This window comes from Thunnus maccoyii, chromosome 22, assembly GCF_910596095.1.
Source record: "Thunnus maccoyii chromosome 22, fThuMac1.1, whole genome shotgun sequence".
In the NCBI taxonomy this organism is placed as follows: domain Eukaryota; kingdom Metazoa; phylum Chordata; class Actinopteri; order Scombriformes; family Scombridae; genus Thunnus; species Thunnus maccoyii.
Window position 1 is genome coordinate 20,785,193 of NC_056554.1, and position 16,704 is coordinate 20,801,896.

Genomic DNA, 16,704 nt, shown 5'->3' on the forward strand with positions numbered 1-16,704 from the left:
AGCATTTTGGATATGTATTGTAAAATATATGTGTGTGTGTGTGTGTGACTTCTACCATTTACTGGTGTTATCCATGACGAAACATTTTGATGAACAATGTCAGCAAAGTCCACTGTTGGTAATATAAGTTATGAAACAGGTCTCTCTGTAACATTGAATGTAAAACAATGTCTGGACTGATACAGAACATTAAAATTTACTTTTTATTGAAACAGGATCAATGTGTGGTTTAAAAGTAAGTTCAGAGCCAGGTATATGTATATATTGAGGTATATTCTGGTATAAAAATGACAACCTTTTGGATATGTATTGTAAAATATATGTGTGTGTGTGTGTGACTTCGACCATTTATTGAACCTTTTATGTAATTTGAATACTTCTTCTAATGCCTTCTTCTTGATTTCCTCCCTTGCGGGTCCATGTAGCGCTGAAGATGCAGGATAAAAAAACCAAAACTGTCCAATTAATGAGTTACCTGCTAGTTTTATCCTCTTGGTTTTTCTCATAATAAGTTGTGTGAACACAAAACACCAATAAACTTAGTGACCTGTAAGAGTAAGGAGGCCTGGAGGGGCCACAAGCTGCTCCTCAGGAGGTTGAGAACAAGCTGCTCTGCAGTAATCTTCCATTCAGCGCACATAGATTGGTAGCTGTTGTTAAAAAAGCCATGAAATATTTCAGGGGCATTTTTCTCAGTGATTATGGTTTCTTAAGTGCTGCCAACGGGCCCCTATTACATCACTTTTGTACCCATAATCACAGTAAAGAATGGCTGCGTGGGTATTAGTGATATAACGCACAATCTTAACTGCAACAAACATAAAATACAAGATAACCATGGATGGCATGTGGTCAAGTGTTGGCTGGGAGGCTCAAACAACTGATGATGATGGCAAGAAGCAAAACCTGATCTGTATTAAACCTCTCATATATTGATTTATGTGGGTTTTTTGTAAGATTTAGTGTGAGTCTGTGGAGTGTTGGCTAAAGATGCCACATGACAATGAACTTAAACTGACCCTAAGGATATGGTTCAACCACTAAAATAAAACTACAGTGTGAACTAGAGGTAAAAACCTTCGAAGGAGTTACTGAGAAAACACAGAATCTGTTTTTGTTGAGTCGAGTTTCTCTTCTCCTTCTACGTGTCTTTATTTAGTCCTCATAAGAAGAGATAGAAATAGCTCGATTCTGTGTATCTTCAGTGTTTCTGTGTGACGCTATCCATGGTGCTGACACTCCCGCCACCTCACCTCAACAGCAGCTTTATTTTAGCTCTGATTCAACGGTTTTACAGGCTGAACTGTAAAGTTAAACATGAGGCCAAATCAGGCTTTTTAGATGATGTATTTTCTTCACTTTATTGATGATTTCAACATTTATAAACATGTAAAGGCAGCAGATAAACATGCAAACAAACAAACAAACCTAAAAACAAAAAAAATACAAAAAAAGGTTTTTGTTCAGTCACATTTTTAGTCGTTTAGTCATCTATTCTCACAGTTTCATCAGCTAAATCAGTTTTCATTCATTCAACATTTAACAAGAAAATCATAATAATAATGATAAACGATTAAACAACCCAACAACACAAAACAATCAACATAGTAACATCAACAGGAACACATCAGGGCTCTTGCACCATCATAAACCACACCCACCACATCTGTTACAAGTGTCATCTGTAAAAAACTCACTTACTCACTTAGTACTGAGTCTACTAAGTGAGTAACTTTATTTATGTAGCACTTTTCAAGAGCAGAGACGTCACAAAGTGCTTCACAGGGGAGCAAAATCATACAAACACACATAAAACACCATAAAAAGCAGAATAAACAGGAATTAGAAAAATTACACAAAGGGAAGTCTGACTAAACAGGTCTTGTTTGGTCTCCTCTGTCTCACTTTTCCACTGAAACTTAAAATGTCAGAAATAACCGACTCAAGTGATTCAGACAACCGGTCCCGCCTGATTCTTTAGAAAACCCCTCGGATCAATCGGACATCCGGGTCAGTTGAAGGCTATTTCGCCAGGTCTTGGTTTTGCTTTTCAAGGCGTCCACGGATCTTAAAACAGTTCCAAAGTTTAGGAGCCACAACCTCCAAAGCGAAGTCTCCTTTAGCTTTAGATTGAGGAGCAACCAGTAAACCCTGATCAGAAGACCTCCAGAGACCTGATGGTGCCATAAACCTGCAGTAGATCTCTAATGTATGAAGGTGTCTGACCATGCAGAGCTCTACAGGTGACCACAAGAACTTTGAATTGGATTCTGCATGAGTCACATGAGACCTTTTGTAGGACCTGGTTTAGCAAGCAGCAACAATTTGGACCACTTGTAAATGATCCAGGTTTTGCTGAGGCAGGTGAAAAAACAGGGACGATATATATAAAAGCATGAATTAACATTTCCATCTCCTCTTGAGACAATCAAAAAAAACAAGAAGATTTAAAGTAAACAAGCGAAGAAGTCTCCTGGAAAGAAGTCGTCAATCTGAGTGATTTAGGCCAATTATTCCAGTCTGATGGTGCTTTAAACTTAAAAGCTCCCAAATTTCTTTAAAGGTTCTAGGCACAATAAAAAAAAAGGTTATTGAGTGTGTCTGAGTGAATATGATGATCTGAATGGAACTAAAAGCTGAGGATAGTTAAAGTAAATGCATTTAAAAACAAGGGAGGGGGGGGGGGGGGGGGGGGGGGATGTCTTAAGACAGCAGCATCATGAGAAGCTTTTGACCTTTTGAGTTTTATAAACATGGATTTAAATTCAGAGTTCAGAGATTTCCCAGGCTGAACAGTTTCTATACCTTCTTTTGCGAGATTTAAATAATCTTTTGCACAGTCAGTGAAAAACAGGCTCTTCTGTGTGTGTGTTTGAATGTGTTGTATTGTAGCTTAAGGCTGTTTTTCTGGAGGATTTACATACATTACATACAGTGTTTTCTCTGCAGTAATCCACGGGTCACTGTACTTTTATGTATATACATAAATTATCTGCATCTTTTATTCACATTTTTGTTTTATTTTAAAAGGTATTTTGTTTTAAAGTGTAGTTTTTTTATTAGTTTTATACTTTTTATATATGTATGATTTATTTATTTATTTATTTTTTGAATTTTAGAGCTTTTTTAAATTATTTTTTATATTATTATTTTTTTTTTTTTTTCACTTTTACTATACATGCAGCTCATTAATGACTTGACAGGACATACTGTCGTGCATAAAAGCACTTAAAATTAAAAAGCGCCATAAAAAGAATTTTTAATCCGCCTCACATACTAAAAAATATACTTTCAGCATGCAAATAAATGTACGTACAAAAGTAGTGTGGTATTAAAATATTAAAACTCTAACCTTTTGTTCTTCCTGCTGCTGTTTTAAGGTCAAGAATGAACGTTCAATCTCAACTTTTAGGTGAAAAATAAACTAGAAATCCTTAAAATTTGAACATTTGCAATTCTGTGAAGTCTGGGGAACTCCATCCGGTGAAGATGATCTGATCTTCTCCAATAGTAAGGTAGTTTTTCTTCTATTAACACGTGGCGTCAGATTCACCAGACAATCTCAGCTCACATCTTTTAAGGTTTGAACTCTCCGAGCTGCACATTAACGCTACGAGCTTCAACGGAGTGATGAAGCCAACGTAAAAAACCTTTTAAAACCTAACCTATGTGTTCTTATCAGTTCAGAGCTTTGGGTGTCTTAAGTATCACCTCAATCATCAGGCGAAACACACGTGTGCTTAAAGGTGTCAAGTCTCAAGTAAAGCAGACAGAATTAGTGACAGATGAGACAGAAAAACAAACTTCGTGGGTCTCCGACATGAAAGCAAGTCCTCCCACACACAGACAACCGCAAAGTTCTGACTAAGACGGCCTATGAAAGTGGCCAGTAAGCAGATTTTTAAGTATTGATTGACTCATTTCATCCTCTCAGATCTGTTTAAACTTTTTTTTTCTCATGTCAGCAGATCAGCGTGTGTCCAGAAAACTGTAAGTCTCTGATGTCTGATGTGTGTGTGTGAAACATATGCACCAAAAAAAAAAAAAAAAAAACTTCTAATACTTTCACAAAGCTAAAGATAAAGACATATGCATGGACACGTGCATGTAGGTATAAGTATGCAGGAACAGATGTGTGAATGTTCACTGTATATGAGGTCTGTATATGTATTGTGTACATGCAGGGGTGCTATTTTACTTATTTACATCCTTGTTCTTATCAGGAAGTTGCACTGTTTTGTTGTACTGCCATGCAATGACAATAAAGGCACTCTGTTTTATTCTATAGATGGTGCATGCCATTAACTCAAACATAAGAGAACTTTTTTTTCTCTCTTTCCTATAAATCCACCTTCATCTCTCTCCTCCTTTCCTCCTCCTCCTCCTCCTCCTCTCGTCTTCCTTCTGGCCGGCTGCCATGTGATTCCTCTCCGCTAGGCGGCAGCATTGAGCCGCTGTCAAGAGAACAAGTGAAGAGAAGAGAGGGAAACAGTATGAGAGAGAGAGCAAGAACCCAAAAAGAAGCAGTGAAATCCCTGTGAAAGTCATTGTTTCTTTGGCCTCGCGGTGAACGAGGGGAATTAAACGAGAGATGAGAGAGAAGATGGGAGAGAGATGAGATGAGGTATGAGAGGGAGATGAAGAGGAGGGGGATGGACACTTTAGATAGTGAGGAGAAGGGAAAGTTTTTGCATACCTGGAAAAGAGACACAGAAATGTAGATCGAAACAGGGGAAAGGAGGGAAACAGTGAGATGAAGAGAGAGGAGAGAAGAAGAGGAAGAAAGAGCAGAGGAGGTTAAAGATACGTTGAAGAATGATTTTGTTTCAGTCACACTCAGTCTGTGTGTGTTCATCCGTTACTGTATGGATGACATCTTGCATATATTTGTGTTTGTGTGTTTGTGTCTGTTATGTAACAGACGGTAATATCCCTAATTACAGAGAAAGCACCTGATTGAAGCCAGTCATCTACTGTGGAAACCTTCATCTGCTCCGGATGTCCGATTGATCCGAGGGTTTTCTAAAGAATCAGGCAGGGGGGTTATCTGAATCACTTGCGTCGGTTATTTCTGACATTTTTAGTTTCAGTGGAAAAGTGAGACAGAGGAGAGCGAGGAAAATGATGTGTGAAGAGTCGGAATCGAACCTGTGACTCAACCTGCTCAGCAGGTAACATCAACAAGTGAGTTATACTTCTGAAGAACATGATGCAGATGCAGGAGTTGCAAAACTAAAGATGAGCAGAGCAGAAAACAATCTGGTCTTAAAATCTCTTGCATGTGTAAAGAAAGAAAAGAGATGAAACTCTGCTGAAGTGCCCTTGAGCAAGAACCTTAATCCCTAAAGGAAAATGACCTCTGGACATGAGTTGTCATGACAACATTTTCACTCCTGCAGAACAGATTTGAGTCATTTAGGCACGAGGTCATTATTGGCCAGTTTCGGTCCGAGGTCAGCGGTTCGTGTCCCATGATGCAGCGGGAACATAAACGGGAGAGAAAGCATGAACATATTGAACAAGTATGAACACAAATACGCATGAAACTCCGTGCGTAACGGCGCGTCTTAGTGCTTTGCCAAGCTTGTAATGAACCCGGATGAGTTCTTACAGCGGTAACTTGCTTTTTTTAGAATAATTTTGATGAAATTTGTTGTTGATTTGGAGTCTAAATACTCCCATTAGCCGGTAAAATGAGGTTATATCGGTCCCGGTGTGTGCGCAGTGCAGTTTTAGTCTGCAGGTGATTAGTTCAAGAGTGCGCACGTCCTGCACGGAGACAGAAGTCATAAAAGTAACTGCAATCCCTGTTTCTCTCTCTCGCTCTCTCCCTCTCACTGGAAGTCTGCCAGCTCCAGCACGCTCCAAGCCTCCTCTCCTCTTGCGCCGCTTGCCGCTCACTTTACACCACCCCTCCTCTTGAGAGGAGAGAGGAGGAAGAGGAGGGTGGTGGGAAAAGGAGGGTGGGTGTGTGGGAGGGGGATGAGGAGAAGGAGGAGATGGGAAAGGGGGGGTCCTCCAGGAGCTGAAAGAGGTGGAGCAGAGGGGAGGGATGGAGGGAGGAAGGGGAGAGGAGGAGGAGGGAAGGGGAGGGGAGTCTCTCTCTCTCTCTCTCTCTCCCTCTCTAGCCGACGCTGGAGTGAGGTGGGGTGGGGTTGGAGGGGGGCGACGGGAGCCCTTGGCCGACTATTCGCCTTCCAGTTGCCTCCGCACTATATAAACACTCATTGGTGCCTCTGGCTTGACATACACACACTCATTACGCACGCATCCACACACACGTACACACACACACACGCACTGAGGGTGACTTGTATAGGCAGCCAGCAGGGAGAGAGAGAGAGAGAGAGAGAGAGAGAGAGAGTGAGAGAGAGAGAGAGAGAGAGAGAGAGAGAGAGAGAGAGAGAGAGAGGAGCGCTCTCAGAAACAGAAAGGTACACAGAGAAGAGAGTGGACGACAGAAAGTAAGAGAAGCAGTAGGAGGACGGTGGCTCCTGAGCATCTCCTGCGCACCTTTTCGTTTCTGCACTCTGCACGGATCTTAAAAAGTCTACACTTTACTTTATCTTCCTCGAGTTTGCTCCAGACAGAGATTAAAACTTTTGCAAAGAGATCTTTTAAAAAAAAAAAAATCTTCTTTTTTTTTTCTTTTTTGGATTTGAGAGAGACGCGATTCCTGGAAGAGTTTTCGTTCATTTTTTCCCCCAAAACCAAGTCTTTCCATCCCTCGAGAAGTTTTAAAAAGTAAAGCCCTTGTTAGTTCCAAGGCTCGGCTCACTTTTTCCACGTGTCCCACGCGTCCCAGCTTTTGACATAAACGTGTCACCTTGAGATTTTTGGTTACCTTCAAGTTTCAGACTTTTTTTTTTTTTGGTAAAAACAAACTTAATTTTAAGTCACTGAGCCTCAAACGAGACCAAAAATGAGATTTCAAACAGCAGGACAGTCCCCAGTCTTGTGTGATTCTTGTCCCAAATTCTTAAATCATTAAAGCTAAGTGGGTTTTAATGCTTTGATTTTTTTTTCTCACTTTACAAGCTGAGGTGTGATACGGAAGATACGGGGAGCCTGGTTGCACAGCTCACCTGTAGCATCTCCTCTGCTCAGCCGACACTTTGATTTGCACTTTTTTAAAAAAAAAAAACAAAAACGCACAGACACGCCACTTTGTGACTATTTTAAGATAGAAATCCAGTCTATCTGAAAGAAAAATCGCACTCCACACAGTTCATTCATTCTGAAAACACAGCCGCCTCTTGTCACCTCCAGAGGGCTTTGGAGTGCGTAAAGGACTGCTGCGCTTTTACGCAAAAAAAAACTTTAAAATCCAACTAATTCACCCTCCCGGGGATCCAATCTACCCAATTTTTGTCACTGATACAAAGTTTGGCGACACTTCAGCGCAACTTTCACCCGTTTTTGAAAGTCTTCAAGAGCTCCAGAGAGACCGCCGGGCTCTCCATCATCATGCTGTTCGACAGTTTCGACCTCGTCTCGGCGCTGGCCACCCTGGCCGCCTGCCTGGTGTCCATGGCGCTGCTCCTCGCCGTCTCCCAGCAGCTGTGGCAGCTCAGATGGACGGCCACGCGGGATAAAAACTGCAAGCTGCCCATGCCTAAAGGATCCATGGGCTTCCCCTTCATCGGCGAGACCTGCCACTGGCTTCTGCAGGTAAGCGCGTCCTCGGGGCGGGAAAGGGGGGCTTGGTTGGAGCGCGACACGGAGTCTGGGTCAGCGCGGGTCCCGATGACAGACTGGGACTTTATCCATGTAGGATGAAATCAGCCTTATCTGTTTTTTTTAACACGATTCCCTCAGACTTTTCAACTATTTTCCATTTTTTTCAGTCTGTGTTCATTCATCATTCTTTCACACTTTTCCACTACTGTGTGCGCTCTTTCTCTGTCTGCAAGTAACTAATGAGTTAGTCTGTTAACGGGACACTGAAATCATTTTGATATGAACTAGAAGAAACCAGTCTCGCCACCAATATTGCATTTTATTCACAGATTTTGTCATATGTATCCACGTCGTTTGAGATGCTCACAAAGCAAACATCCACTAATACAAGCAACTAGAAAAAAACGCTCATTTGTGCCTTTTTTTCTCCTCACAAAACACTCATCTGTTTGTAACTTAAATCAATTTGGCTCAACATCCCTTCATACGCAGTATTAAATGTGATCATTAAGTCTCATCTCATCCTGTGTAACCTCTATTTTCCGTTAAATATGTGTCTTTCTTTAGTTTAAACCGGTTCATCCTCATCCAGCGCGTCTGTGATGCACACACAGAAGGACACCAGTCCGCGCGCAGCCGCCGGCACTGTCATCAAAGACTTTCACTTCACTTTTGATTAGTTTATAACCCCTGCAATCTCTCTCCGACTCTCTTTACTGTGGCTCCATCAGGCGATCAGATCATTTTTGTGTGTGTGTGTGTGTGTTTTGTTTTATTATCTCAGACAGGAGCGCGTCAGGTCAGCCAACCGCGGCGCGACTTTCTCTGCGCGGTGGGGTCGAGCTGCAGTCAGGCTGATAAGTTATCGGTCATATCTGATACAGTGGCAATTAATGTCGGCTGGTGTGTCTGTGTATATAGCGGTAAATATACTGTAGAATCGAGTACATTACCTTGACATTTCAAATCAAACTGTTTGATGAGCGAAACGAGGCGCTCTTGATGTGTTACTGAGGTTTACGTAAAGAGGAGAGAAGTTGTTGAGGTAAAAGGGTAAAGGGTTAAGGTGAGGGTAAAGTGCACAACTCGGACTCTTTCTCTCCCCCCTCCTCCTCCTCCTCCTCCTCCTCCTCCTCCTCTTCTTCCTCCTCCTCCTCCTCCTCCTCTTCTTCTTTTCTCTCCTCCTTGCTGGTGAATCCAGACGCTGCAGCTCCGCTCCCTGCGGGCTCATCTTGGCTGGAGACGCATCCAAAAAAAGTTCCCAGCATGCTGCATGTTTCAGATATCATTCACTTAAGAGTCCTTGTCTCGCAATTTGATTGACAGACTTGTGTAAAGTTGCAGAAACACGTGACATATATGTGTCGATCAGTCTCGACTGCATCCAGAGTAACTTTTTGAAGGGATATCGATCATTTATTGGTAGATGTTTGCTTCCAAACTTGAACAAATCATCTTCTATTCGCTCCTAATCAATCAAGAAAGTAAAGTTAAAGCTTGTGTCTGTGCTTAACCTTTATGTTTAGACAGAAAGAAAGAGAAATGTGGAGAAAAAAGGGACTTTTGTGAAGTGACAGAAGGAAGCTCAGGCTCCTAGTGTGACCCCACCGGACTGCACACGAGTCCCGCTAAGCAGCGGTTGTCAGCGCGAACTGATGGCTCCCAGGAGCACGCTGAGGGAAAGTGGTGGGGGGTGGAGGGAGAAAAAAAACAAAGAAAGCAACAGAGAGGGAGAGAGAGAGGGGGGGGGGGGGGGGGGACCTCAAAAAGAGAAGCAAACCGGAGGAGAGGGGGGGAGAAAGAAGCAAAGCGGGGGCTCGACGAGCGGAGGCACGTTGGCCGCGTGCGGGGCTTGAACTCGCGGTGCTCCTCTCCGTTACATCTGACACCGAGCAAGACGCGTTCCCGGAATGCAACTGAGGACCGCGGCCAAGTTTATGGGGGGGTGAGAGGAGGAGGGCGGGGGGGGGGGGGGGGTTTAGTCAGATGGAGGAATAAAAGGCTGTGTGTGTCTATACTTATGAGGACCAAATGTCCCCACAAACAGAGCAAAACCTGGAAGAATCTGAAAGTTTTTAGCTTCTTTCAGGACTGAATCAGCCTTCAGCTAATTTTAAAGTTAAAGAGTCAATGTTCTTGTATGTTTGGAGGGGAAATAAAGGCTGCAGACTGATCATCTCCTGCTCTGTAGGAGAGTTTGACAGACAGAGATGGAGATCTGATGGGACCTTCTTGCCCAGATGCTGTTTTTGTGTCTCAGCTACTAGTCTGCTGCTTGATGGCTCGTGTAGAGACGACATGTCAAACAAGCTCATAGACGAATCAGGAAAAAGACACACAGCGTTTGATTCAGTTTCAAGAAATGAAGTGACAGATGTCAGGTTAAGAGGGTCAGAGCAGAAGAAGCAGCATTTCGTAAAGAGATGAGAAGTTCTTGATTTGGTGTCACAGAGCAAAGCAGCAAACACAGAAGAGCATAACAGGATGAGATGCTACTGCAAGTCCTCCGAACGCTATTTCTGTGACAAGCAATATCCCCGTTATGAAAGGTTAACGGCGGTTTTAGTTCCAGATTCAGTACATGGAAGGAAACCTTTCTTCACCAAAGAAAAAGGACAGTATTGGTTGTTGAAATCACTTCAAACAACACATGTTTACATTTTCCTGCAAGCGACCTTTTGCGGTTAAGCAAATGATGACCGTCCTCTCCAAGAAATATAACAGCATTGGTTGTCTCTGTGTCTGTGTAATACTGTAGCGGGATGTTCTTATACCTCCGCGAAAGGTCTTACAAAGCATCTGGCTTCACCTCCGATCTGATACGTTGTTTGTTTCTTCTATTTTAGTAACTCTTGGTGACATTTAAATAGTGTTTTCGTAGCCTAAACTTGAAAGTTGTGCTGTTGCATCTTGGTCTGACCAACAGGGGCGCCATATCAGCTAAACAGATCAGCATATGGGTGATTTTGGTAACGCTAAACGTCACCTCTTGGTTTGTTTGCTCATGAGTTTTTGATATTTAATGAAAGGTAACGATCTTTGTAAAGTATCAGAAGGGGATTTTTGTGTTGCAGAACGTGTGTGAACAGATTTATATGTACTAAAGCTACAGCAGGTGCTTCAAATCTCTCAAAAAAACCCACTTTTTTCTTGTATCTTGAACATGTTTCATTATTTTCTTTTTCTTTACTAACATTCTCGTTTGTTCTCTCACTCCCTCTCCTCTTCTGCCTTAACGTCTCCTCCAGACTTCCTACATAAACACACTTTTTGGCCCAAATATGTGTATATATACATACGGTATATTTTTACCTCCACACACACGGAGCAGTGGCGGCAGCGGCACATTTTTGTGACGGATCCGTTTTAAAGCGATCTGCAGTTAGAAATAGTTTTTACGGTCACTCTGCCAAAGACCTGTCTGCTCTCATTAGGAGCCGGAGTTTTCTGAAGGGACGGTGCCAAGCAGGAGCGCTACCGAGCAGGGAAACACACACACGTGCATTGAAACAGTACCTACATGGTGCAGATTGATGTATTTACAGAGATAAACACACATTAGATATATATCTTCAGATACACGCTTTTTATACAGGTGTACACACACATATAAACACAAAATATGGATGTTATCAAGACTCCGATTTGGACGTGTCCTATGAGAATTGTTGGTGCTATTTTTGTTTAATTTTAAGAAATATAACCACAAAATTGTAACTGCACTGTTTTTTATCTTCTTTTCTCTGTTTTTGGGAGCTAATTTTTGTGTAAAGTTAAGGTTACAGGTACTTTTTCGTTTGTTTGTTTTAAAAACGACTCCGGTCCACAAAGTTTGGAGTTGTTCAGACACACAGTGACAATAATATATAACATTAAAGGTGATATATACACATTTCCAGGCTTTTATTTTCAATCTTGGGACTCTACTGGAATATCTTTGCATGATTTACAGTTCAACTATTTATTTATCTTATAGTGATCTGTTATGCAGACCCTCAGTTCAGCCTCTGTCTGAAACAGGCCGTTTTAGCTCTTGTCTCTTTAAGGCCCGCCTCCTGATGGGGCCTCTCTGTTCTGATTGGCCAGCTTCCAGCTGACTTCTTTCTGCTTGGGTAGCTACTTGCTCTCGTTCTTTAGCCAAAATGTCAACTTCTCAAATCCATCCGTAACATGTTTGAGCTGAAATCTGATCAGAAATATGAGAGTGGACAAAGCGAACGACAAATGGAAAAACCTTAGCAACAACATTAGCAACTAAGGCTAAAGAACAGGCGACCATTTATGGGCGTGCGCAACGAGTTGACGTCAGCTCGTCTGCAAAGTAGAAAAAAATGTTGCAAACAAAGCGTTCAGACTAGGTTGAAGCCCTCGTTTTTGACTTGCAGGCAGCATTTTAACATATGTTAACCTCATATTTTGGAAGTTTGACCATGTTTAACAGAGATATCTGACATCATGTAAACAGTAAAATAACGGAAAACCAGAAAAAGCATGTTATGTCCCCTTTAAGGTCAAAATAAACATAATACATGCTTACGATTCCTCCGATTTGAGAGATAAAACTGATACGGAAGCTTCTTCGCTCAGAGAAATGTATGAATAAAAAGGTAGAAGTGAAAGACCAAAGTGGTTTCTAAGCAACAACATGTAAATTTTATGTCAAATACATACGTAACATTAAAATAATGTAACATTATTTCTATGTAACAAACTTTTGAAAACATATCTTACGCTGCCACTTGGGGTCGCCAAAGTGCAAAGATGTGGTTTTGAGTCTTTTTTTTTTATAGTTAAGATGTAATTTTTGTTAACGAGGAGTTAACGAGTTATTAACATCATCAATAATGAAGTTCATCACGTTCACTTATCTGTCCGTCAGAATCGCCGCAGCGCTGCGTTTTCTCATTTGACAGAACCGATGTCAGACGTCCGCTGGTGCTGTTCCCAGTGAGGGAAACCTATCTAACTGTCCTCTGGATACAGTTTCTTCTGGTCGGGTCCTGATACCTCACACACATAAATACACAATACACACACAAAATACACACACACACACACACACTCACATGCTGCGCAGATAGGCTTGACTGAATCTGGGTCAGACCAGAGGAAATGAACACATGGCACAGAGACTCAGACTGTACAGTGTGTTTGTGTGTGATTGAAGTTTGTGAATGAGACGGAGACTGAGAACGATACACACACAAACACACACACACACACACATACTGTAGATTTCTACGCAGGAGGTGTGAATGTTATCAATGATTATTTCTTGCTATTATAATCAGTCAAATTTGACCTTAAGCAGTTTGGACAAACTTTGGCACCAGCTCACGTACTGTACACACACACACACACGCACACACACACACACACACACACACACACACACACACTAATAGGTCGTCCTTCTGTCTGCCAGCCTGTCATCTTGTCTCTGTCTGTTTTGCAGTGTAAATGACGGTGGGCAGAGTAATAACAGTCCTGCAGACCAAACACTCTCTCATCACATACAGTGATGACAGCTCTCTCTCTCTTACTCCCCCCCACCCCCCCCTCCACTCTCTTCTTCTTCTTCTTCGTCTTCTTTCTTCTTCTTCTTCCACACCTGCACAGTCTTCTGCACTTTCTGGTAGAACTTTTACAAACTTCGATATTAGGATTGACCTCAGGTAACGATTTGTATTTTAGGGTGAATTTGTCGTTTAATCGCTCTTCTGTCCCTTCAAATGTGGCGTTCAAAGCTTCACAAATGGAAAGTTTCTGAAAGGTTTGTGACGTGTACATTGACGTTTTTTAAAAAAAGAGCCACAGAAAGTTACTTTTCTGGTTTTTTAAACAGTTTTTTTGTTCTTTTCTCCTTTCTACACACAGTATTTAAATGTAAAACACACAAAGTAATTCATGTTTTTTGAAAAAGTAACAATGCAACATGTATTTTTGTCATCAGTCACGTAGCAACAATGTTCTCTAACCACTTAAACGCTGACCAACTAGTGTATTCGGCTTTCCACGTCAAAATAATTAAGTCACGAGTTGCGTTTGATTCCTGATCACTTAAGGAACAAATGGCCATGATGCACGTTGTTAATAACGTTTCGATGTTTGTTGGCAACGTCATGCAGACTCACAGCTGGTTAAACTTTTTCAACCAGTCATTTGGCACCGTGCAACACATGTCCTTGCATGCTTTAACATTTATTTCTCTTTCACAACTTTGCAAACACAAACGTTACAGTGTCAAACTTAGTAAGATGTTAAACGAAAAACATGGACGTGAGTGTAAACACTGGTATCGTCTTGGAAAGGCTGAAAAAACCCCCTCGAGAATTTTTAATATCTTACACGAAAGGGTGAGAATATTCAGAATCAAACATTTTGGCAACATCACGTCTCTATGTAACCACTGCGAAAAAGTGTTTGATTCAACAGTGACAGCTTCAAATTATCCTAAACCCCCTCCTCGTTTATGGTGAGCTGCTCTGTTTCTCTACGTCTCATCACGGGTTAAAAAAAAATCAGGATTTATATCGTGCTGAAGACCTCCGAGTACTTCGGAGCTTCTCTTGGTTTACAGCGCGTGTGGGATCTTTGTTTTTTGGGGCGGACTGCGCCTTTACACGGCTCAGACAGAGCGGGGATTGTGAGACCTGGTGGCTTCATCTATATGAGGTTCCATTACTGCGGTCCAGCCCGCTGTGTGCTGCATAGCTGCGGTTACACAGTCCTGAGGCTCTCTCTCTCTCTCTCTCTCTTTACACACACACACACACAGAGGATGGAAAGACTACAAATATACACACACAAAGTCACATATGTAGGTGTATAGCGAGCGTGCACACACACAAACTTAGCACACGTGCACGGAAGTGTGTGAGCTCAGAGATCATATTACAATGCTGATTGATTAACTCTTTTCTTTCTCTCTTTCTTTCTTTCTTCTGTTTGATGCTACGAGATTGGCAGCGCGCTGGCAAGCACAAGTGTGTTCGTTGGGTGAGAGATACATAGTTCATTGAGCGGGCACAAGGATGTGTGTGTGTGTGTGTGTGTGCGGTTTTACTGTGTTAACATTCAAGGCAGGACCCTTGAACCTCCGAGGACTCTTCTTCTCACACCCCTATAACCTTTCGTCAAGCTTCTCTCCATCTTTTCTGCTCATCTCGCTTTCAAAAATCGAACCCGGGATGAGTTTACCGCTCTTCAACCGTTGTGATGCAGATGTCGCTATGGTTACAGACACATATTCAACCTTTATCTATACTTGTACTCTTTCTCCTGGATCGCTCAGTTCCTCCTCTTTGTCATTTTGTTCTCTTTCACTTGCTTTTTCTTTCCTTCCCTGATTGCGTTTTCGTGTTATCGTTTTGGCCACCTGTCCTCACCCGACTTTTCCGAAAATTTCCCATAATCTCACCTCTTCCTTCTTCATTTTTCTCCTAATTTTCGCCATCTTATTCTGTCTTTCATCGCTTTTAACTGCACCCCTTTCTCTTCTTCTATCCTTTTATTCTGCCTCCAGTCTTACAACATTCATACTTGTAGTCGCTTGGACTGTAGCGTCATTTGCAAATGAATCCAGCGACGACAACTAAATCAAAAATATTTATTTCAATTTCGCTATTGTTTGCACTTCATGCCCGCCTCTTCTTCTCCTCTGTTCTCCCTCCATCCATCCGTGCCCTCCTCCCCCCCTCTTGTAGAGATTAGCAGGAGGTACTGGCAGTGGTCTCCCTTGCCCCTTCTTTCACCCCGAGAACACACTGCTCCCTCCTCTAACACTCTTGTCTCAGGCCGAGTATAGAGGCCAACGTTAGGCTTTCTCTGTCAATGAGTGTGTGCATGTGTGTGAAAGAGAGCGCGTTTCACTAATTTGTATATATGTGTACATGCAGATGAGGATGAGGCTGGCTTTTTTCTCATGAAGTCTCATGAAGGAAAAGACAAAAACCAAGTGTGTATCTCGCTGCTTTTCAAGTTCTGTACTCTGTCGCTCAGTTGGTTCCATTGGTCACATTGGTTCCTCGTGAAGAAGAAAATCACGAACCTGTAATGTAATATTTTTAAAAAAATTGACTGTGCATGATATATAAATATATGGACGACGCAAAAGTGAAGGTAAAATATCTTTCCAGGAGCTGCCATCTTGCTTGTGTGACGTCATTTGGAGGCAGAGTCTGCGCGGCTGAGTCAGGCGGTGGGATGGCGGACACATCCCCGTTTTAGAGCGGTTATCACTGCTGTCGATCACAACACCCCCATTTTATATTGTCAAACAACTAATTAAAAACAAACTTATCAGAAAAATGAGACATTAGCGTGATAAGAGCAACCTAAAATGACAGAAACCGTCTTTGTGAAGAGTTTATTTATACTTTTTAGTTTGGTTCATGTCCCATCCGCTAACATAGAAGGCGGCGGGAGCTATGCTGCAGTTAGCCACCAGGGGGCGATCTAGATATTTTGGCTTCACTGTCATGACATCCATATTTATATGCAGTCAATGTCTAAAAAAAGGCTCAGTAAGCTCCTCAAATAAGTGGTCGATGTAGTTTTTAGCAAATGTTTCTAAAACAGGACTACTTTTAGCAGCGGATTAATACAGATTTGGTGCTCTTGTGAGTATAGAGCGGACACACAGACAATATTTGGTTGGTTTTGGTCAATAATAAAATATCTCCAGAAGTATGGATGTATTTTGTTGACTTAGCGTTTCACACTGGCAGTCTGTATTCACTTGTAGTTGAGTGTGTGTGTGTGTGTGTGTGTGTGTGTGTGTGTGTCAGGGTATTAGCTAGGGTCCCGGGGTGAGTGCTTAGAGAGTTTTGAACAACCATAATCTCCCTTTCTATAATGTCCCCGGGTCAGGGGCCAACCCTCTCTCTCTCTCCTGCTCTCTCTCTCTCTCTCTCTCTATTCTACTTGTTTTTTGGCTGAACTATCTGTAGCCCTTTTTCGTTAATCCGTCTTTTTTGAAAAAACCAGCACCCTTCCCCATCTCTCTCCGCCTCCTCTGCCACG

General features: G+C 42.1%; 1 protein-coding gene across 1 annotated transcript in view; it reads left to right on the top strand.

Annotated features, from left to right (window-relative positions):
* The first annotated feature begins 6,403 nt into the window (after nucleotides 1-6,403).
* LOC121889192 (cytochrome P450 26B1) overlaps nucleotides 6,404-16,704 on the top strand; it is a 38,240-nt gene continuing 27,939 nt past the window's right edge. Inside the window, exon 1 of the mRNA XM_042400955.1 lies at nucleotides 6,404-7,671. Coding sequence (XP_042256889.1) covers nucleotides 7,468-7,671 — 204 coding nt within the window. The 5' untranslated portion in view covers nucleotides 6,404-7,467. The remainder of the gene's footprint in view (nucleotides 7,672-16,704) is intronic.